The sequence below is a fragment of the Salvelinus alpinus genome, chromosome 1 (assembly GCF_045679555.1).
Source record: "Salvelinus alpinus chromosome 1, SLU_Salpinus.1, whole genome shotgun sequence".
Classification (NCBI taxonomy): domain Eukaryota; kingdom Metazoa; phylum Chordata; class Actinopteri; order Salmoniformes; family Salmonidae; genus Salvelinus; species Salvelinus alpinus.
The window spans coordinates 84,874,774-84,899,047 of record NC_092086.1 but is presented as its reverse complement, the minus strand read 5'-3'; the positions used below and the strand labels follow the sequence as shown (position 1 = coordinate 84,899,047).

Genomic DNA, 24,274 nt, shown 5'->3' with positions numbered 1-24,274 from the left:
TGCGGCGGTCCTCATGAGAGCCAGTTACATCATAGTGCTTGATGGTTAACGTGACTTCACTTGAAGAGACTTTCAAAGTTCTTGAAATTGTCTTAAAGTAATGATGGACTGTTGTTTCTCTTTGCTTATTTGAGCTGTTCTTGACATATTATGGACTTGGTCTTCTGCCAAATAGGGCTATCTTCTGTATACCACCCCTACCTTGTCACAACACAACTGATTGGCTCAAATGCATTAAGGAGGGAAGAAGGCACACCGTGTTAATTGAAATTCATTCCAGGTGACTACCTCATGAAGCTGGTTGAGAGAATGCCAAGAGTGTGCAACGCTGTCATCAAGGCAAAAGGTGGCTACTTCGAAGAATCTCAAATAGAAAATATATTTTGATTTGTTTAACACTTTTTTGGTTACTACATGATTCCATATGTTGTATTTAATAGTTTTGATGTCTTCATTATTATACAATGTAGAAAATAGTAAAAATTAAGAAAAACCCTGGAATGAGTAGGTGTGTCCAAACTTTTGACTGGTACTGTAGATAGGATGACAAGTAACTAAAAAAGGACAACTCTATAGACAACCTGTTAAGGACAACCAAACTCACTTTTCCTTGAAAATCTCCTTCTCGTGTTCGGTCCACACATTCATGAACTGCCGAGCCTTGTACACCTTCATTGGGTCGTCCATCAGGCCGTTCATGTTGATGAACCTGACTCGCCTCTGCTCTGTGTCGTACATCATGGGCGGGATGACGGACAGTTGTCTCATCTGCTTCTCGTTGTTCTATTGGACAAGAGGGAGGGGAGGGGTTTAGAGATTACATTTGTTAACTTCTTTGGGACTGGGGGGCAGTATTGAGTAGCTTGGATGAATAAGGTGCCCAGAGTAAACTGCCTGCTACTCAGGCCCAAAAGCTAGAATATGCATATAATTAGTAGATTTGGATAGAAAACACTCTGAAGTTTCTAAAACTGTTTAAATGATGTCTGTGAGTATAACAGAACTCATATGGCAGGCAAAAACCTGAGAAAAAATCCAACCAGGAAGTGGGAAATCTGAGGTTTGTAGGTTTTCAAGTCTTTGCCTATCCAATATACAGTGTCTATGGGGTCATATTGCACTTCCTACGGCTTCCATTAGATGTCAACAGTCTTTAGAACCTTGTTTCAGGCTTCTACTATGAAGGGGGAGCGAATAAGAGCTGTTTGACTAAGAGGTCTGGCAGAATGCCATGAGCTAAGTCATGCGTGCGGCCGTGAGAGCGAGCTGCGTTCCTTTTCATTTCTAAAAGACAAAGGAATTGTCCGGTTGAAACATTATTGAAGATTTATGAAAAAAACATCCTAAAGATTGATTCTATACATCATTTGACATGTTTCTACAAACTGTAATATAACTTTTTTGACTTTTCATCTGAACTAATTGCTTGCGCATTGTGCATTTGGATTACTGGGCTAAACGCGCAGGTGGAAAAGGAGGTATTTGGACATAAATGATGGACTTTATCGAACAAAACAAACATTTATTGTTGAACTGGGATTCCTAGGAGTGCATTCCGATGAAGATCATCAAAGTGAATATTTATAACGCTATTTCTGAGTTTTGTGACACCTCTCCTTCTTTGGAAAATGGCTGCATGTTTTTCTGTGACTTGGCGCTGACCTAACATAAGGTGTGCTTTCGCCGTAAAGCCTTTTTGAAATCTGACACAGCGGTTACATTAAGGAGAAGTTTATCTTTAATTGTGTGTTTAACACTTGTTTCTTTTATCAATGTTTATGATGAGTATTTCTGTAATTTGATGTGGCTCTCTGCACTTTCACCGGATGTTTGTTTGAGACAATGCATTTCTGAACATAACACACCAGTTTCAAATGAGGTTTTTGGACATAAAGATTAACTTTATCAAACAAAACACACATTTATTGTCTAACATGGAGTCCTGGGAGTGCCTTCCGGTGAAGATCATCAAAGGTTAGTGATTAATTTTAAAGCTATTTCTGTCTTTTGTGACACCTCTCCTTCTTTGGAAAATGGCTGTATGTTTTTCTGTGAATAGGCGCTGACCTAACATAATCGCAAGGTGTGCTTTTGCCGTAAAGCCTTTTTGAAATCAGACACTGTGGCTGGATTAACGAGAAGTTTATCTTTAAAATGGTGTATAATACTTGTATGTTTGAGGAATTTTAATTATGAGATTTCTGTTGTTTTGAATTTGGCGCCCTGCAATTTCACTAGGGACGCTAGCGTCCCACATATCCCAGAGAGGTTTTAACCTTGTTACAACTTGATTCAATGGCTGCATTCTGATTCTCAACCCTTCTCACCAAGTGTTATTAATTTAAAAGCATTGAGAGTTCTAACCCTTGTGAAATCCATTACAGGAAGTGTACAGGAGAAGGTTGAAGAACAGGACGTAGCCAATGACGCTGCTACACTTCCTAAGAACTAGGGGAAGTGGTAATGTGTTTAGCGGTGTAATGTAACTATTCATAATCAGTAGAGTGTCTTGACCATCATGACATCAGTGTGGGCTATGCCTTAAGGGGACTTTTGGGCAGTTGGTGGTGACAACCTCTTTGGTCATAATAATACTCAAACTTGGCAATGGTTCAGTGAAGAATGTTCACATTTGTGAAGTGTGTTCATTTCCACAAGAGCTATAACAGACAAACGGAGATGTTTCAAAGTTAACAGCACTCACCTCCTGTTCAGAAAGGCCGTCGATGATTTCAGAAATCTCATGCTCGCTTCTGGCGATGGTCGCAGACATTCCAGTTCCTCTCTGACCAACCCTAGTGGGAGAACAAAACACAAGGAAATTAAGAAACTACTTGTTTCAAAACCCATATTATTATGCCCTCTTGCGCATCCTCCACATAATACTGGGTAGGTGCCATCACATTGTCACATAGGGTGCCCCTCCCTCCCTCCCTCATGACCCTTCTGTCACCTTTTCCCTTCAAGGAAAAAAGGCTCAATCCTGTATCAAACCGGTTTTCTGAGAAATCTGCAAACAAAGCTTGGAAAACATTAGGTCTGCTGACAAATTAAGTTGCTTTAGCATTCAGGAAGTTAACTTCCTTCTCAACCACCTGCCATTGACAGTGCATTCAGAAAGTATTTATACCCCTTGACTTATTCCACATTTTGTTGTATTACAGCCTGATTCAAAATGGATTAAAATAGTTTTTTCTCTTACCCATCTACACACAATACCCTATAACGGCAAAGTGAAATCATGTTTTTAGACATTTTTGCAAATGTATTAGAAATATACATTTGCATAAGTATTCACACCCTTGAGTCAATACATGTTAGAATCACCTTTGGCAGCGAATCCAGCTGTGAGTCTTTCTGGGTAAGTCTCTAAATCCTTGCACACATTGCAAGCCTTAATGCTCAAATCAGTTTTATTTTGGTCTACCGACTGTCCAAACAACCGGTTACAAGTGACCAAATCAGATTTGGGTGTGTTCAGATAGAAGTAATTTGCTGACAAGGCTACGCTAGTTGTCATAGTAACGATGGGTGTGTGTGGAGTGGCGTAGGGTAAGAACACTTAAAACCTCAAAGGATAACATGACCCAACTTTCAAAACAAGTATTTTGGCTAGTTACAGCAGTCAACTAGCTAGCTAGTTAGTGATTGTGCTAGAAAGCTATACAGCTAATTTGTTTGTAAACAATTAACAAGCTAGTTAGCTACCACATGTTCTTGTCAAACTTTCAACAGAGTAGCTAGCCAGCAAAAAGATATGCGGAATAAGTCTAAAAACCACTTGAGGGCAAATAAATCAGATTTGACCATTCAGACACAAGTCACATGACCAGGAATCGTATTTGTATGACGTCAAACCACCTACGAAGGATTGAACTATTTGATTCCAAGTGCTTTTTAACTGTTCAGACTACAGGAAAATTTACAGATTCTAATCAGATATGCAAATAAATGGGATTAGAGTCACTTCAAACTGCCAATGTGAACAATGCTTAAGAGCATTGCACACCTGGATTATACAATATTTGCACATTATTATTTTTTTAATTCTTTCAAGCTCTGCCAAGTTGGTTGTTGATCATTGCTAGACAGCCATTTTCAAGTGTTACCATAGATTTAAGCCGATTTACAGTACCAGTCAAAAGTTGACACGCCTACTCATTCCAGGATTTTCTTAGTTTTTACTATTTTCTACAGTGTAAAATAATAGTGAAGACATCAAAACTATGAAATAACACATGGAATCATGTAGTAACCAAAAAAGTGTTTAACATATTTTATATTTGAGATTCTTCAAAGTAGTCACCCTTTGCCTTGATGACACCTTTGCACACTCTTGGCATGGATATTCAATGTCTGCTTTTTAAAATATAAACCATCTACCAATAGGTTCCCTTCTTTGCATTGGAAAACCTCCCTGGTCTCTGTGTTTAAAATTCACTGCTCAACTGAGGGACCTTACAGATAATTGTATGTGTGGGGTACAGAGATGAGGTAGTCCTTCAAAATCATGTTAAACAGTGTTATTGCACACAGAGTACATGCAACTTATTATGTGACTTGTTAAGCAAGCTTGCCACAACAAAGTGGTTGAATACTTATTGACAAGACATTTCAGCTTTTCATTTTTTATTCATTTATAAAGATTTCTAAAAACATAATTCCACTTTGACATTATGGGATATTGTGTGTAGGCCAGTGAAACAAAATCTTAATTTAATCAAGTATTAATTCAGGCTGTGTGGAAAAGTGGTGTGAATACTTTATGAACGCACTGTAAAATATGTAATGATTTTTTTTTAAAGAAGTGTTTTACTAAAGCCTTTGAAGTGGAAACTGAAAACCACAAGGACCAAAAACGAGTACAGAAGGACTTGCAAGGGTGGTTTATTACTTAATTTGCAATTGTGCTGCTGGGGAAACAATGCCCCCATTGTTTTTTTGTTGGTTTTTTTTACCACTAAACAAAAGGCAAAAAGCGATCATTAATCAAATTAAACAGTCAACATGTTGTGACTAAAGGTAATGGCTCTAAGTTGACTGAAATCATTCAAACTAGGGGGAAATTACTTTATAGTTGAATGTCAATGTCTCTTCTCGCCTGTAGAAAAATACTTCTAAAAAGGATACAATTAACTTTTAAATCTGGAATGTTTGGCATCATGAATCAACCTTCCATGACACATCCTGCCCCTAATGTTGACTCTTTACAGCTACAATGATAGCATCCAAAAAATGAGAACAATCCTCAAAAGGAAATAGTCTAAAATACACAACAGGGACATTGTTGCTTCTACACCGGCATTGCTTGCTGTTTGGGGTTTTAGGCTGGGTTTCTGTACAGCACTTTGAGATATCAGCTGACGTAAGAAGGGCTATATAAATAAATTTGATTTGAAATTTGATTTGATTGGGGTACAAATAAATGGGTAAGAAATCGGCTAGACCTTTTTGGCTAATCATTACTTTCAATGCCTGGTCTAGTACTAGCAGTCTGATCTAAGATCCCTGACCTGCCTTGCTAGAAGATTTCAGAGAAAGACTCAAGCCTGTGTGCCAGGAACAGCCAGACGCTGGCTGGACTGACCCCTGACACAGCCAGCTGATCTGCCTGCAGCACACCACCTAGCATGCATCTCAATAGTGCAAAGAGGCATCCTCTCCTTGTTTCCCCCATCATTCTGCACTGATCTAAAAGAAACTGGACAGGTGATAGCAACTTCTTAGAATACGAGGCATTGATTGTATTGCTTTCACCTGTCCTGTGTTTTCAGTAGGAGGGGATCCTTGCCAATGCATTTTGAGGAGGCGGCGAGGAGAGAAGACGCAAGCAATCGATGGAAGACTTTCGAGATATATCCCAGCTCTACTGCTGCATCGTAGCCTCCAGGCAGCGTAAGAGAAAAGTTTAATTCCAGTTACCCATTCCCTCAATTTACCTCTGGAAGCGCTCCTGCTGCTCTCTCTGCTTGCGTATTTCGGGGAACTGTCTCTCGTAGTACTCCCTGGTGCGGCTATCCTTGGCCTTGCGACGCGGGTTGTTCTCCATCCGCTCCACCTTCTTCTCCCACGCCTCCATCAGCTGGTCGTAGCGCTGGCAGATGTTCTGTTCCTGAACCACACAATAAAGGTTTGTAAAAGGGGATCTGGATGTTGAGGTATAACATGACAAGACCTAAAGCAAACCTTACCCATGGCTCTCCTGACCTACATCTGTAAGCAAATGGATAAGTAGAATGTATCCAAAATCACAAATCTTGTGCTGATGATACCCTGTCCTGTTTGTCATTATTTCACCACGCTTCTCAAAATTAATTCTGGCCACAACTGTGAAATCCAGAGAGTTCCACTGGCCATCTTGGACTTAAAACGTGAGATGTTTGAGATATAACATTACAGCATTTACAAATTATGGACATTAACCAGAGAGAAAAAAAGAGAGGACTAGAAGATATGGAGAGTCTCATACAGGGAGGACAATACAGCCTTGTTTCCACTCTCGACTAGCAAGGGCCAAACAATCCACCTTCCTCTTGGCAGGTGGCCATGCTGCGCACTCTGGTGCCATTGTTCAGAGTCCAAAAGGTCTGTCTGACCCTGCCTGGAAGGAGCCTGCTAAAAGCTGCACTCACTGAACCATAACCACCTATCTTGATCATTTACAAAAATGTATAACGTTTCCACATGGGGTGATCAGACTAGAATATATTTAGCATGCTAGCTGATCCCAAATACTTCCAGTCTTTGCGCAAATGCTAGTTAGTTTCGTGAGCCAATGCTAACTCGAACAGCGACATAAAAATGGTATCCATGAAACAGAGACATTATTTTACTGTAACAGAGGAGAAGTTAAGAAGGTTAGAGGAGTAGCCTATCAATGAACATTGATTCTGGAAATGTAATGATCAGTTTGTCGTGCGCTGCATTAAGGTACCACGTACTACTAGCAGCATATTAGCCACAGAAGCTGTCTAGTTTTATACATCTGCAATGAGCATAAAACACAACTACAGTTGAAGTTTACATACACTTAGGTTGGAGTCATTAAAACTCGTTTCTCAACCACTCCACAAATTTCTTGTTAACAAACTAGAGTTTTGGCAAGTCGGTTAGGACATCTACTTTGTGCATGACACAAGTCATTTTTCCAACTATTGTTTACAAACAGAGTATTTCACTTATAATTCACTGTATCACAATTCCAGTGGGTCAGAAGTTTACATACACTAAGCTGACTGTGCCTTTGAACAGCTTGGAAAATTCCAGAAAATATCGTCATGGCTTTAGAAGCTTCTGATAGGCTAATTGACATCATTTCAGTCAATTGGAGGTGTACCTGTGGACGTATTTCAAGGCCTACCTTCAAACTCAGTGCCTCTTTGCTTGACATTATGGGAAAATCTAAAGAAATCAGCCAAGACCTCAGAAAAAAAATTGTAGACCTCCACAAGTCTGGTTCATCCTTGGGAGCAATTTCCAAACGCCTGAAGGTACCACGTTCATCTGTACAAACAATAGTACGCAAGTATAAACACCGTGGGACCACGCAGTCGTCATGCCGCTCAGGAAGGAGACGCGTCTGTCTCCTAAAGATGAACGTACTCTGGTGCGAAAGTGCAAATCAATCCCAGAACAGCAGCAAAAGACCTTGTGAAGATGCTGGAGGAAACAGGTATAAAAGTATCTATATCCACAGTAAATTGAGTCCTATATCAACGTAGCCGCTCAGGGAAGAAGCCACTGCTCCAAAACCGCCATAAAAAAGCCAGACTACGTGCTTCTACACCTGCATTACTAGCTGTTTGGGGTTTTAGGCTGGGTGTCTGTACAGCACTTCGAGATATTAGCTGATGTACGAAGGGCTATATAAAATAAAATTGATTGATTGATTGACTACGGTTTTTAACTGCACAAAGATTGGACTTTTTGGAGAAATGTCCTCTGGTCTGATGAAACAAAAATAGAACTGTTTGGCCATAATGACCATCAATTATGTTTGGAGGAAAAGGGGGGAGGCTTGCAAGCCGAAGAACACCATTCCAGCCGTGAAGCACGGGGGTGGCAGCATCATGTTGTGGGGGTGCTTTGCTGCAGGAGGGACTGATGCACTTCACAAAATAGATGGCATCATAAGAGAGGAAAATTATGTGGATATATTGAAGCAACATCTCAAGACATCAGTCAGGAAGTTAAAGCTTGGTCACAAATGGGTCTTCCAAATGGACAATGACCCCAAGCATACTTCCAAAGTTGTGGCAAAATGGCTTAAGGACAACAAAGTCAAGGTATTGGAGTGGCCATCACAAAGCCCTGACCTTAATCCTACAGAAAACATGTGTGCGAGCAAGGAGGCCTACAAACCTGACTCGGTTGCACCAGCTCTGTCAGGAGGAATGGGCCAAAATTCACCCAACTTATTGTGGGAAGCTTGTGGAAGGCTACCCGAAACATTTGACCCAAGTTAAACAATTTAAAGGCAATGCTACCAAATACTAACTGAGTGTATGTAAACTTCTGACCCACTGGGAATGTGATGAAAGAAATAAAAGCTGAAATAAATCATTCTCTCCACTATTATACTATTTCACATTCTTAAAATAAAGTGGTGATCCTATCTGACCTAAGACAGGGAATTTTTACTAGGATTAAATGTCAGGAATTGTGAAAAACTGAGTTTAAATGTATTTGGCTAAGGTGTATGTAAACTTCCAACTTCAACTGTATATAAGGATTTGGCCACTAGTTCTCATTCTGAGAAATTATTTAGAGAGAACATATATATATATTTTTTTTAGATACTGTATATAATGTGAAACGCCCATATGATTTTAAGGCATATCGCCCAGCCCTATTAGATAGCCTGTTCAAACAGATAATGTTACTAGGGCTGACGCCAATTAGTCGACTGGTCGATTGCTTGGTCAACCGAGATTTTTTTGTTGTTGTTGAGTAGTAACAAATATAAAAATATATATTATTTTTAATGGCACACAAGACACCTGTCTTATTCATGTCCATCTCAGTGAACTAATCCATTGCGGAGGCCGCGGGGATGGCACAGTCCAAGAAGAAGGGGAGTGTGGCTAAGATGCACAATGGACGTCTCTCTCCAGAATGCGCTCCGATGCAAATTTGTGCACATTCATTGTTTGATTGTTAGTGTTTATCAATTCCCTATTACATATATCACCAGTAGTACATTTACCGTTAATTTCTATCATTTCTAATCTACAATGTTTGTTTGGTTGCGATAATTTCTGTTAATTAATTCAATATATTATTCCAGTCTTTTACCGTTCTCATTTTTGGAGTGGACACAATTTGCAGAGTGCACAACCTATGCTACACTTGTGAGTAACACGTTTTGGTTTATTTAATTCCATATGTGAGTTTTGTCAATTTAGTCATTGTCTTTTGTTTGGATCACTCCTGTCAATATTGAGTTAGGACGCGCACCTGATTTATGCATAGAAGTAGGCCTATAGGCTACCTGGCCTGCGAGCAAATGTAGGCATATAAATGTGCACATTTGGGGATCTGATAGTATTTCTGATTGGCTTAATGTACCACCACTAATGAGCTGTGGAGCTTCTGAAAGTAATGTTTTCTTCTCCTCAAATAGCAAGCAAACTAAGTCTGTTTTTACATCCATTGACAATGACAATAGTTCCTTAATTAATGTATTTGAAAAATCTTTCCAGCTCTCTCCCTTTCGATAACTACTCAGTGTGAAAGGGAAAAACGTCATGCTCTGATCCAATGGAAACGTCATAAAATAGGCCGACCTGATTACTTCTATTCCCTTGCTCAAATAGCCTACAGCTGTGTCTGTCCCAAGCTGACCGGTGCGGGAAACTGAGGGCCCAGAATATTTTATAAAATGTTGCAAGTTTGCTAGCTTAAGCTTCGGGCTGGACCCAGAGTAGGAGCAGGTGGAGGATGGTTGGGTCAGGTTAAGTTGTTTTTCTTCTGGTTATCTTGATCTTTGGCTCCCTCGAGTCATTTGTGTCATATTTCATCAAGCAGAGTGCTTAAAGCATCAGAGAACCTCAATGCATATATAGTTGATTTTATTCAAACACATAAGGTGTGTCTATATATGGAAAAACACACATTCAAATATTTAGATCAATCAAATAGTCGAAAGAATAGACGACTTTCGGGTGGACCAAGATTTTCTTTTGTCGGGGACAGCCCTAAGTATTACAAACATGTCAAACAAGAAATTATGAAACCAATAAGTGGGCATATAAATGCAAGCTAGTGTGCGTGGTTGCCACCTATTGCTTTCAAATTCAATTGGTGCCAGAAGACATTAAAATTACATCAAATTGAGGAATGTGATGCAGTTTAACATTCTGTACATGCATAGAGTAAAAGAGTTTGCCAATGGGGTAAACAATCAAAGTATTATTGTCCATGGTCAGTTTGGGTCATCTCTATGAGAGCACAGCATGTCAGTCAGTCTGTCCGTGAGGCTGTGTGTGTGTGTGCGTGCGCGTGTGTATGAGTCTCTGTATTTTGGTCAAAGCATCCAGCACATGCCTTGAAGTTTCCTTCCCTTGCAGCCCTCAACAGCAGGGAGAGACTTACCCTTTGTTTACGAGCATGGTTCCTTCTCTTGAAAAACAGAATCAGCTTCTTCCTCATCACTTGATTACTGGCAGAGAGAGAAAAACGGTTTGTTCAGTGAGGTGTGCGCCGATCTAGGTCCTATAGGGACTAGAGGTCGGCCGATTAATTAGGGCCGATTTCAAGTTTTTGGATGCCGATTACATTGCACTCCACGAGGAGACTGCGTGGCAGGCTGACCACCTGTTACGCAAGTGCTGCAAGGAGCCAAGTTAAGTTGCTAGCTAGCATTAAACTTATGTTATGAAAAACAATCGATCTTAACATAATCACTAGTTAACTAAACATGGTTGATGACATTACAAGTTTAACTAACTTGTCCTGCGCTGCAAATAATCAATGCGGGGCCTGTTAATTTATCATTGAATCACGATAAACATCAATGCCTTTCTTAAACTCAATACACAAGTATACATTTTTAAACCTGCATATTTTTTTTATATTTTTTTATCATGTTAGCAGGCGATATTAACTAGGGAAATTGTGTCATTTCTCTTGCGTTCTGTGCAAGCAGAGTCAGGGTATATGCAGCAGTTTGGGCCGCCTGGCTCGTTGCGAACTGTGTGAACACCATTTCTTCCTAACAAAGACCATAATTAATTTGCCAGAATTTTACATAATTATGACATAACATTGAAGGTTGTGCAATGTAACATCAATATTTAGACTTATGGATGCCACCCGTTAGATAAAATACAGAACGGTTCTGTATTTCAATAAAGAATAAACGTTTTGTTTTCGAAATTATAGTTTCTGGATTTGACCAGATTCATGACCTAAGGCTCGTATTTTTGTGTGTTTATTATATTATAATTAAGTCTATGATTTGATATAGCAGTCTGAGCGGTGGTAGGCAGCAGCAGGCTCGTAAGCATTCATTCAAACAGCACTTTCCAGCATTTGCCAGCAGCTCTTCGCAATGCTTGAAGCACAGCGCTGTTTGTGACTTCAAGCCTATCAACTCCCGAGATTAGGCTGGCAATACTGAAGTGCCTATAATAACATCCAATAGTCAAAGGTATATGAAATACAAATGGTATAGAGAGAAATAGTCCTATAATAACTACAACCTAAAACTTCTTACCTGGGAATATTGAAGACTCATGCTAAAAGGAACCACCAGCTTTCATATGTTCTCATGTTCTGAGCAAGGAACTTAAACGTTAGCTTTTTTATATGGCACATATTGCACTTTTACTTTCTTCTCCAACACTGTGTTTTTGCATTATTTAAACCAAATTGAATATGTTTCATTATTTACTTGAGACTAAATAGATTTTTATTTGTGCATTATATTAAGTTAAAATAAAAGTGTTCATTCAGTATTGTTGTAATTGTCATTATTACAAATATATAAAAATCGTCCGATTAATCGGTATCGGCTTTTTTTGATCCTCCAATAATCTGTATCGGCATTAAAATCATAATCGGTCGACCTCTAATAGGGACACTACTATTGCTGTTAACACTACAACAAAATTATCCTGTAGGAAATACCATGGAAGCACTAAACAGTTACACAAGATAATATGTGCACAACACATGCCTATTTAACTCTACATAAAGAAACAACATAACATTCTGCCTTCCACCTCCCCATTAATATGAGGAATTAGAGAAGGAGGGTCCTGTATCAACAACAACCCCTAGGGCCTCCCGAGTGGCACAGCTGTCTAAGGAACTGCATTACAGTGCTAGAGGCGTCATTACAGATCCGGGTTCGATCCCGGGCTGTGATGCAGCTGGCCGCGACAGGGAGACCCATGAGGCGGTGCACAATTGGCCCATTGTCGTCCGGGTTAGGGGAGGGTTTGGACGGCAGGGATGTCCCATCGCGCTCTAGCAACTTCTTGTGGCTTTACGGTGTTTCCTCCGACACATTGGTGCGGCTGGCTTCCAGGTTAAGCGAGCAGTGTGTCAAGAAGCAGTGCGGCTTGGTGGGGTCATGTTTCGGGGGACGCATGACTCTCGACAAAAGTAACTACCAATTGGATATCACAAAATTGGGGAGAAAAGGGGGTAAAAAGTTCCAAAAAAGAAATCAAATAAACACAACCCCTATCTATCATTAGTCAACACGATCATCTACTGAGTTTGCAGGCTGGTTCTTTTTATATTTTATTTAATTGCTATCTGAGAAAAATAAAAGCAATGTGATAGGTGAGTAACTTGGGCAATGTGTGTACAACAAGCATATTACACACACACCTGGACTCTCAATGCCTTGACCCTGAGAGTCAGTACAGTACATTTTATATTTACACTTTAGTCATTCAGCAGACGCTCTTATCCAGAGCGACTTACAGGAGCAATTAGAGTTAAGTGCCTTGCTCAAGGGCACGTCTACAGATTTTTTACATAGTTGGCCGGGGATTTGAACCAGCAACCTTTCAGTTACTGGCCCAACGCTCTTAACTGCTAGACGACTTGCCGCCCTCAGTCAGTGGTGTAAAGTATTTAAGTAAAAATACTTTAAATTACTACTCAAGTAGTTTTGGGGGGGTTTTGACTACTTTTACTTCACTACATTCCTTAGAATATTGTACTTTATATTAATACATTTTCCTTGACACCCAAAAGCACTCGTTACATTTTCAATGCTTAGTAGGACAGGAAAATAGTCAAATTCACGAACATCCATGGTCATCCCTACTGCCTCTGATCTGGCGGACTCACTAAACACGATTCGTTTGTAAATGAAATCTGAATGTTGGTGTGCCACTGGCGGTCTGTACATTTTAAAAACAAGAAAATGGTGCCATCTGGTTTGCTTAATACAAGGAATTAGAAATGATGTTTTGATACATAAGCATATTTTAGCAATTACATTTACGTTTGATACTTAAGTACATTTCAAACCAAATACTTTTAGACTTTTACTCAAGTATAATTTTACTGGGTGACTTTTACCTTAATAGAAAATTACTAAAGTAAAAGTATTTCAAGTATGATAGTTGGGTATTTTCTCCATAATAAAAGACCACAACCCGAGGACAGTTTCTCATGTTACAGGGTGATAAGAACTTTAGACACAGACAGCCTGGCCTTCAACCCTACCAGCCAAACCCAGTAACCGAAAGGTTGCGAGATCAAATCCTCGAGCTGACAAGGTAAAAATCTGTTGTTATGCCCCTGAACAAGGCAGTTAACCCACTGTTCTTAGGCCGTCATTGTAAATAAGAATTTGTTCTTAACTGACTTGCCTAGTTAAATAAAGGTTAAATAAAAAAAATATGTTTTTTTTTTTTTAACCTAGATATATGTTCCCTTTACACTGACGGATCCTCTTTCTCACTGGTGTCAATGGAGCAAACACATAATTGAGAACTCAGCTAACATTGCAGAGAACACTAAAGCATTAGGTCAGGTTAGAGGTCAAAGGTTCAAACACAAACATGGGTTTCCGTTAGGAAAATGTGGCGCCAGACATTTCACCGAGAGCATTTTCAAATTTACAGTATATTTAATACATTTGCGTAACCTGATTAGGCCGTGCACCCACGGTGCTCAGAATGACAGAAATCACATTTAGATTATGGTAATTAATCTCACCAGAACATGCAACTCGAGGAAGCAACGGCATGAGTCCTTCTCACCTAATTCTAACGTGCAATTTGAAGATGTTAGAATAACTGTCCACATTTAATTTTCCTCAGCCAACAAGTAACGAACATTAAAATCACTAACCTATGTCAATTTACTATCCTCCATAGTAGAAAAGTTTACCTATTCTATTGGTCTTGTCGTTCTGTGCGAGAAAGAAATAGCCTATTGTGGGACGATAGATCACAAATTCATACAACCGTTCCAAAATCCATAAACGTTAAATAGCAAATCAGGCTGATGCAACAATTCAGAACATTTAGTTTAAAATGTTGATAAACTATTATTTCTTCACATTATAAGTGCAGCAATGCGCATAAGGCAGTAGGCGGAAAACACTTGTCAAAAGTGCATGGCCAATGCGAGCAGTTTCAGGAGACAATTTGAAATGGATATTTTCATCTCTAAGAAAGAGGGGAGACAAAGATACAACAACTAGCATGGGTTGCTAATATGACTAGGATTGTGCCTTTGGCTACTGGACAATGAAAGAAAGTTGAAAAACAATAGAACATGATAGAAATAGGCTAATTAAGTAGCCTATATGCTTTAAAATGCATAGTATCTCCAGCTCAATGCAAAGTGGTGTGTGACGCACAGCAACCTGCCTAGTTGCCTATGCACTTGAATGGCGAATGGAAGCAAACATTAATTACCAGTTGAGAAATAGTAACACTTTTTAAAATCATGGCCATTAAATGTTTTTAAAACGCGATTGCATTTAGAATTGTTGTGCAACAATTAGGCTTCTGAAAGTACATATTTCACTCCAACAGCAACGAACGAGCCATTTGATGAGCTGTAGCAGCAGCTCTCACGCTACATCGACTGGTATTCGCAATGGGATTTTTTGGCCGACGGCAATTTTATTTATCGGCTTTCCATAATTATTTTTGGGGGCCAAAAGCCGGCTATCTGAAACCCTGACACACATGCTTCTATATATACTGTACATACAAGAAACAAAAGTGCATACTCACGTCTTTATGTTGTCATGGTATACTTTAGTATCCGATGGCTGGTTATAAAGGGGCTAAGAAAAAAAGGGGGGAAAGAAATCAGTCTATAAGTAATGACTTAAGTAATTAGCTACAAGCATTGTAATAGCTAATAATTCATTGCTACTATATGCAGTTTTCGAAGAACCTTAACACTGCATTCGGAAAGTATTCAGACCTCTTCACTTCTACCACTGTCACGTTAGAGCCTTATTCTAAAACGGATTAAATTGTTTTCCCCCTTTAATCTACACACAATGCCCCATAATTACAAAGCAGAAACTGCTTTTTGGAAAAAAAATTGTATGTATTAAAAATAAAAACTGAAATAAAATATTTACATAAGTATTCAGACCCTTTACTCAGTACTTTGTTGAAGCACCTTCGCCAGCAATTACCTCGAGTCTCGAGTCTTCCTGGGTGTGACGCTACAAGCTTGGCACACCTGTATTTGGGGAGTTTCTCCCATTCTTCTCTGCAGATCCTCTCAAGCACTGTCAGGTTGGATTGGGAGCGTCACTGCACAGCTATTTTCAGGTCTCTCCAGAGACGTTAGATCGGGTTCAAGTACGGGCTCTGGCTGGGCCACTCAAGGACATTCAGAGACTTGTTCCAAAGCCACTCCTGCGTTGTCCTGCCTGTGTGCATAGGGTCGTTGTCCTGTTGGAAGGTGAACCTTTGCCCCAATCTGAAGTCCTGAGCGCTCTGGAGCAGATTTTCATGTGTACTGCTTAGTTCATCTTTCTCTCCATCCTGACTGGTCTCCCAGTCTCTGCCACCTAAACTTCCCCACAGCATGATCCTGCCACCACTTGTTTTTCAAGGTCTAAGAGTCCTTTCGGCAAACTCCAAGAGGGCTTCATGTGCATTTTACTGGAGGAGTGGCAGCCGTCTGGCCACTACCAAAAAGGCCTGCTTGGTAGAGTGCTGTAGAGATGGGAGAACATTCCAGAAGGACAACGTTCTCCACAGGGGAACTCTGGAGATCTGTCAAAGTGACCATCAGGTTCTTGGTCACTTCCATGACCAAGGCGCAATCCTGTCTGGGAGCGCTAAAGACAATTCCTTCGATCTCATGGATTGGTTTTTGCTCGGTCAACTGTGGGACCTTATATAGACAGGTGTGCCTTTCCAAATCATGTCCAATCAATTGAATTTACCACATGTGGACTACAATCAAGTTGTAGAAACATCACAAGGATGATCAATGGAAACAGGATGCACCTGAGCTCAATTTCGAGTCTCATAGCAAAGGGTCTGAATACTTACGTAAATAAGGTATTTGTTTTATATTTTTTTGAAATTAGCAAACATTTCTAAAAACCTGTTTTCACCTTGTCATTATGAGGTATTGTGTGTAGATTGATGAGGGGGGGAAATTATTTCATCCATTTTAAGAATGAGGCTGTAACGTAACAAAATGTGGAAAAAGTGAAGGGGCCTGAATACTTCCCGAATGCACTGTATCTAGGAAACAATAATCATTCAACTATACAGAATACCCTCAACCACCTACCAGTTCAACTTTTGGACCAAGACCTTCAAATATTTTATGGGCCTCTTCAGCTTTTTTCTGTAAAAAAAAAAATAATATATATAATAATAGTTAGTATAGATCAAAATAAAATAAACCTTTTACTCAAAGTAGTAGTCCTTGGTGACTGAACACACAATGTGGGCTGCAGGCTCTGTGGCTCCATTTGTTCAATTACAGCTGCAAAATCTATTGATAGCGTAGGACAATAACTATTTGGAGACACAAAATATATATTTTTCCCCCCAACCATGCACAATGTATGAAGAAAAAAAAAGTACAATAATTTTCTGCCCTTTCTTTTTCCTCAGCACACACAAACATGAAGAAGCAGCATGTATGTATGTATGTATGTATGTACAGTGAGGGAAAAAAGTATTTGATCCCCTGCTGATTTTGTACGTTTGCCCACTGACAAAGAAATGATCCGTCTATAATTTTAATGGTAGGTTTATTTGAACAGTGAGAGACAGAATAACAAAAAAATCCAGAAAAACGCATGTCAAAAATGTTATAAATTGATTTGCATTTTAATGAGGGAAATAAGTATTTAACCCCCTCTCAAATCAGAAAGATTTCTGGCTCCCATGTGTCTTTTATACAGGTAACGAGCTGAGATTAGGAGCACACTCTTAAAGGGAGTGCTCCCAATCTCAGCTTGTTACCTGTATAAAAGACACCTGTCCACAGAAGCAATCAATCAGATTCCAAACTCTCCTCCATGGCCAGGACCAAAGAGCTCTCCAAGGATGTCAGGGACAAGATTGTAGACCTACACAAGGCTGGAATGGGCTACAAGACCACCAAGCAGCTTGGTGAGAAGGTGACAACAGTTGGTGCGATTATTCACAAATGGAAGAAACACAAAAGAACTCTCAATCTTCCTCGGCCTGGGGCACCATGCAGGATCTCACCTCGTGGAGTTGCAATGGTCTTGAGAACGGTGAGGAATCAGCCCAGAACTACACAGGAGGATCTTGTCAATGTTCTCAAGGCAGCTGGGACCATAGTCACCAAGAAAACAAATCGGTAACACACTACGCCGTGAAGGACTGAAATCCTGCAGCGCCCGCAAGGTCCCCCTGCTCAAGAAAGCACATATACATGCCCGTCTGAAGCTTGCCAATTAACATCTGAATGATTCAGAGGACAACTGGGTGAAAGTGTTGTGGTCAGATGAGACCAAAATGGAGCTCTTTGGCATCAACTCAACTCGCCGTGTTTGGAGGAGGAGGAATGCTGCCTATGACCCCAAGAACACCATCCCCACCGTCAAACATGGAGGTGGAAACATTATGATTTGGGGGTGTTTATCTGCTAAGGGGACAGGACAACTTCACCGCATCAAAGGGACGATGGACGGTGCAATGTACCGTCAAATCTTGGGTGAGAACCTCCTTCCCTCAGCCAGGGCATTGAAAATGGGTCGTGAATGGGTATTCCAGCATGACAATGACCCAAAACACACGGCCAAGGCAACAAAGGAGTGGCTCAAGAAGAAGCACATTAAGGTCCTAGAGTGGCCTAGCCAGTCTCCAGACCTTAATCCCATAGAAAATCTGTGGAGGGAGCTGAAGGTTCGAGTTGCCAAACGTCAGCCTCGAAACCTTAATGACTTGGAGAAGATCTGCAAAGAGGAGTGGGACAAAATCCCTCCTGAGATGTGTGCAAACCTGGTGGCCAACTACAAGAAACGTCTGACCTCTGTGATTGCCAACAAGGGTTTTGCCACCAAGTACGAAGTCATGTTTTGCAGAGGGGGTCAAATACTTATTTCCCTCATTAAAATGCAAATCAATTTATAACATTTTTGACATGCGTTTCTCTGGATTTTTTTGTTATTCTGTCTCTCACTGTTCAAATAAACCTACCATTAAAATTATAGACTGATCATTTCTTTGTCAGTGGGCAAACGTACAAAATCAGCAGAGGATCAAACACTTTTTCCCCTCACTGATGTACGTACAGTTAAAGTCGGAAGTTTACATACACCTTAGCCAAATACATTTAAAATCAGTTTTTCACAATTCCTGACATTTAATCCTAGTAAAAATCCCCCGTCTTAGGGCAGTTAGGATCACCACTTTTATTTTAAGAATGTGAAATGTCAGAATAATAGTATAGAGAATTATTTATTTCAGCTTTTATTTCTTACATCACATTCCCAGTGGGTCAGAAGTTTACATACACTCAGTTAGTATTTGGTATCATTGCCTTTAAATTGTTTAACTTGGGTCAAATGTTAAGGGTAGCCTTCTACAAGCTTCCCTCAATAAGTTGGGTGAATTTTGTCCCATTCCTCCTGATAGAGCTGGTGTAACTGAGTCAGGTTTGTAGGCCTCCTTGCTCGCACACACGTTTTAAGTTCTGCCCACACATTTTCTGTAGGATTGAGGTCAGGGCTTTGTGATGGCCACTCCAATACCTTGACTTTGTTGTCCTTAAGCCATTTTGCCACAACTTTGGAAGTATGCTTGAGGTCATTGTCCATTTGGAAGACCCATTTGTGACCAAGCTTTAACTTCCTGACTGATGTCTTGAGATGTTGCTTCAATATATCCACATAATTTCTCTCTTATGATGCCATCAATTTTGTGAAGTGCACCAGTCCCTCCTGCAGAAAAGCACCCACACAACATGATGCGGTTGGGATGGTGTTCGTTGGCTTGCAAGCCTCCCCCTTTTTCCTCCAAACATAATGATAGTCATTATGGCCAAACAGTTCTATTTTTGTTTCATCAGACCAGAGGACATTTCTCCAGAAAGTACGATCTTTGTCCCCATGTACAGTTGCAAACCGTAGTCTGGCGTTTATTATGGCGGTTTGGAGCAGTGGCTTCTTCCTTGCTGAGCAGCCTTTCAGGTTATGTCGATATAGGACTCATTTTACTGTGGATATAGATACTTTTGTACCAGTTTCCTCCAGCATCTTCACAAGGTCCTTTGCTGTTGTTCTGGGATTGATTTGCACTTTTCGCACCAAAGTGCGGTCTTGGCTGATTTCTTTAGATTTTCCCATGATGTCAAGCAAAGAGGCACTGAGTTTGAAGGTAGGCCTTGAAATACATCCACAGGTACACCTCCAATTGACTCAAATTATGTCAATTAGCCTATCAGAAGCTTCTAAAGCCATGACATTATTTTCTGGAATTTTCCAAGCTGTTTAAAGGCATAGTCAACTTAGTGTATGTAAACTTCTGACCCACGGAATTGTGATACAGTGAATTATAAGTGAAATAATCTGTCTGTAAACAATCTTTGGAAAAATTACTTGTGTCATGCACTAAGTAGATGTCCTAACTGACTTGCCAAAACTATAGTTTGTATATAATACATTTGTGGAGTGATTGAAAAATGAATTAATGACTCCAACCTAAGTGTACGTAAATATTCGACTTAAACTGTATGTATGTATACAAAGTAGGGATCTATGGAAAAAAATAAATCCAGTTCTGTCTCCCTAAGTGTCTGAAGTCTGAAAATACAGCGTCTCTTTCCCAGGCAGCACTGTGTGGTGAATCTGCCTGCCCAAAAGAGGAAGGCCAACGGAGATTATTGCCAGGCAAGGTTATTACATTGACACTTTAGTCATTCAGCAAACGCTCTTATCCAGAGCGACATACAGAAACAATTATGGCACATCAACATATTTTACACCTAATCGGCTCTGGGATTCAAACGAGCAACCTTTCGGTTACTGGCCCAAAGATCTTAACCACTAGGCTACCTGGCGCCCAACAAGAGTTTCAATAAGAAGCTCAAACAGATGAGGGAGAGCGACCAAACAAAAGCTCTGGTGCATGTTACCTTCCATGTATTTCCAAACTATTTTACACAACTAATAGTAATGTGTCCGTCTGAATTCTTTTGTGTTTAAGCTTTTGTCCAAATTATGCATGAAAAATGTATTAACTGCAGTTGTTTGACGAGGAGACAATACAAAGACAAAATTATCTTCTGGTATAGAATAATTAATAGACCTTGGCACTAGCGACAGATCTCTTGTATCTACTCCGTTAAAAAATTCATAAAAACAAAATTATACACACACACACACACAGTGTGGAGAACAAGTATTTGATACACTGCCGATTTTGCAGGTTTTCCTACTTACAAAGCATGTAGAGGTCTGTCATTTTTATCATAGGTACACTTCAACTGTGAGAGACGGAATCTAAAACAAAAATCCAGAAAATCACATTGTATGATTTTTAAGTAATTAATTTGCATTTTATTGCATGACATAAGTATTTGATCACCTACCAACCAGTAAGAATTCCGTCTCTCACAGACCTGTTAGTTTTTCTTTAAGAAGCCCTCCTGTTCTCCACTCATTACCTGTATTAACTGCACCTGTTTGAACTCGTTACCTGTATAAAAGACACCTGTCCACACACTCAATCAAACAGACTCCAACCTCTCCACAATGACCAAGACCAAAGAGCTGTGTAAGGACATCAGGGATAAAATTGTAGACCTGCACAAGGCTGGGATGGGCTACAGGACAATAGGCAAGCAGCTTGGTGAACAGGCAACAACTGTTGGCGCAATTATTAGAAAATGGAAGAAGTTCAAGATGACGGTCAATCATCCTCGGTCTGGGGCTCCATGCAAGATCTCACCTCGTGGGGCATCAATGATCATGAGGAAGGTGAGGGATCAGCCCAGAACTACACGGCAGGACCTGGTCAATGACCTGAAGAGCGCTGGGACCACAGTCTCAAAGAAAACCATTAGTAACACACTACGCCGTCATGGATTAAAATCCTGCAGCGCACGCAAGGTCCCCCTGCTCAAGCCAGCGCATGTCCAGGCCCGTCTGAAGTTTGCCAATGACCATCTGGATGATTCAGAGGAGGAATGGGAGAAGGTCATGTGGTCTGATGAGACAAAAATAGAGCTTTTTGGTCTAAACTCCACTCGCCGTGTTTGGAGGAAGAAGAAGGATGAGTACAACCCCAAGAACACCATCCCAACCGTGAAGCATGGAGGTGGAAACATCATTCTTTGGGGACGATTTCTGCAAAGGGGACAGAATGACTGCATCGTGAGATCTTGGCCAACAACCTCCTTCCCTCAGTAAGAGCATTGAAGATGGGTCATGGCTGGGTCTTCCAGCATGACAACGACCCGAAACACACAGCCAGGGCAACTAAGGAGTGGCTCCGTAGGAAGCATCTCAAGGTCCTGGAGTGGCCTAGCCAGTCTCCAGACCTGAACCCAATAGAAAATCTTTGGAGGGAGCTGAAAGTCCGTATTGCCCAGCGACAGCCCCGAAACCTGAAGGATCTGGAGAAGGTCTGTATGTGGGAGTGGGCCAAAATCCCTGCTGCAGTGTGTGCAAACCTGGTCAAGAACTACAGGAAACATATGATCTCTGTAATTGCAAACAAAGGTTTCTGTACCAAATATTAAGTTCTGCTTTTCTGATGTATCAAATACTTATGTCATGCAATAAAATGCAAATGAATTACTTAAAAATCATACAATGTGATTTTTGTTTTAGATTCCGTCTCACACAGTTGAAGTGTACCTATGATAAAAAATTACAGACCTCTACATGCTTTGTAAGTAGGAAAACCTGCAAAATCGTCAGTGTATCAAATACTTGTATACATATATATACATATATATATACATATATATATAATATATACATATATATACATATATATAAAATATATATATTTTATATATACATACACATATATATATATAAAATATATATATATACATATATAAAAAAATATATAGATTTTTAGATAGATATATATATTAGATATATATATATATATTTTCATAAAAAATAACCAAGGCCACAGGGGGAATGTTCTATGTGGCTCTGCTCTCACAGGCTGGGCTGAGGAGAGGCTTTCCCGCTAAAAGGGTTAATAGCTGGCTGAGAAGAACGCAGACATGAACTAGTTACCCACACACACACACACACACACACACAGTGCCACCTTCCCTTTCCCTCTGCTAAAACACACATACACTATTGTTCAAAAGTTTGGGGTCACTTAGAAATGTCCTTGTTTTTGAAAGAAAAGCTACATTTTTTGTCCATTAAAATAACAGAAATACAGTGCAGACATTGTGAATGTTCTAAATGACTATTGTAGCTGGAAATGGCTAATTTTTAATGGAATATCTATATAGGCGTACAGAGGCCCATTATCAGCAACCATCACTCCTGTGTTCCAATGGCACGATGTTAGCTAATCCAAGTTGATCATTTTAAAAAGGCTAATTGATCATTAGAAAACCCTTTTGCAATTATGTTGGCACAACTGAAAACTGTTGAACTGATCAAAGAAGCAATAAAACTGGCCTTCTTTAGACTAGTTGAGTATCTAGAGCATAAGCATTTGTGGGTTTGATTACAGGCTCAAAATGGCCAGAAACAAAGAACTTTCTTCTGAAACTTGTCAGTCTATAATTGTTCTGAGAAATGAAGGCTATTCTATGCGAGAAATTGCCAAGAAACTGAAGATCTCGTACAACGCTGTGTACAACTCCCTTCACAGAACAGCGCAAACTGGCTCAAACCAGAATAGAATGAGTGGGAGGCCCCGGTGCACAACTGAGCAAGAGGACAAGTACATTAGAGTCTCACAAGTCAGCTTCATTAAATATGGGACAGTTTTATCTCCATCTTCATTCAAAGACTCAATCATGGACATTCTTACTGAGTTGTGGCTGCTTTGCGTGATGCATTGTTGTCTCTTCCTTCTTGCCCTTTGTGCTGTTGTCTGTCCCCAATAATGTTTGTACCATGTTTTGTGCTGCTGCCATGTTGTGTTGCTACCATGCTGTGTTGTTGTCTTAGGTCTCTCTTTATGTGTGTGTTTTGTCCTATATGTTTTTTTTTTTATCCCAGCCCCGTCCCCGCAGGAGGCCTTTTGCTGTCATTGTAAATAAGAATTTGTTCTTCACTGACTTGCCTAGTTAAAGAAAAGGCTAAATAAAAAAATGGCCACAGCTAGATAACTGCCTAGCAAGATGACGAAGAAACTATTTCATTCACTTTCCATAATCCCAGTGCCAGCCCATAGCCAAATGTTTAGCTAGCTAGCTAAGGTCAGCTAACATATTCGTGCTATTTGATTTGCTCAAAGTCAAGTTAAGTACCTATCAGCAGGGAGATTCTCGGGTGTGCTTCATGCTTAAGATTTAAGTACTGTTATGCATAATCTTTACCCTCCACTTTCATAAATTTGAGCATGTATGGAGTGGTGCATCAAAGCTGGGACCGAGAGACTGAAAAACAGCTTCTATCTCAAAGTCATCAGACTGTTAAACAGCCATCACTAAACGCTGCCTACATACAGACTTGAAATCATTGGCCACTTTAATAATGTTTACATATCTTGCATTACTCATCTCATATGTATATACTGTATTTTATACCATTATTGCATCTGCCTATGCCACTGTGTCATTGCTCATCCATATATATATATATATATATATATATATATACAGTGGGGAGAACAAGTATTTGATA

General features: G+C 40.0%; 1 protein-coding gene across 6 annotated transcripts in view; it reads right to left on the bottom strand.

Moving 5' to 3' along the window:
- ncor1 (nuclear receptor corepressor 1) overlaps positions 1 to 24,274 on the bottom strand; it is a 117,519-nt gene that overhangs the window by 56,407 nt on the left and 36,838 nt on the right. For all 6 annotated transcript variants that reach the window (XM_071329737.1, XM_071329709.1, XM_071329728.1 and 3 more), the window contains exons 7-12: positions 16,750 to 16,806; positions 15,216 to 15,268; positions 10,594 to 10,660; positions 5,940 to 6,112; positions 2,705 to 2,795; positions 605 to 783 (exon numbers count right to left, since the gene is read on the bottom strand). In XM_071329737.1, coding sequence (XP_071185838.1) covers positions 605 to 783; positions 2,705 to 2,795; positions 5,940 to 6,112; positions 10,594 to 10,660; positions 15,216 to 15,268; positions 16,750 to 16,806 — 620 coding nt within the window. The remainder of the gene's footprint in view (positions 1 to 604; positions 784 to 2,704; positions 2,796 to 5,939; positions 6,113 to 10,593; positions 10,661 to 15,215; positions 15,269 to 16,749; positions 16,807 to 24,274) is intronic.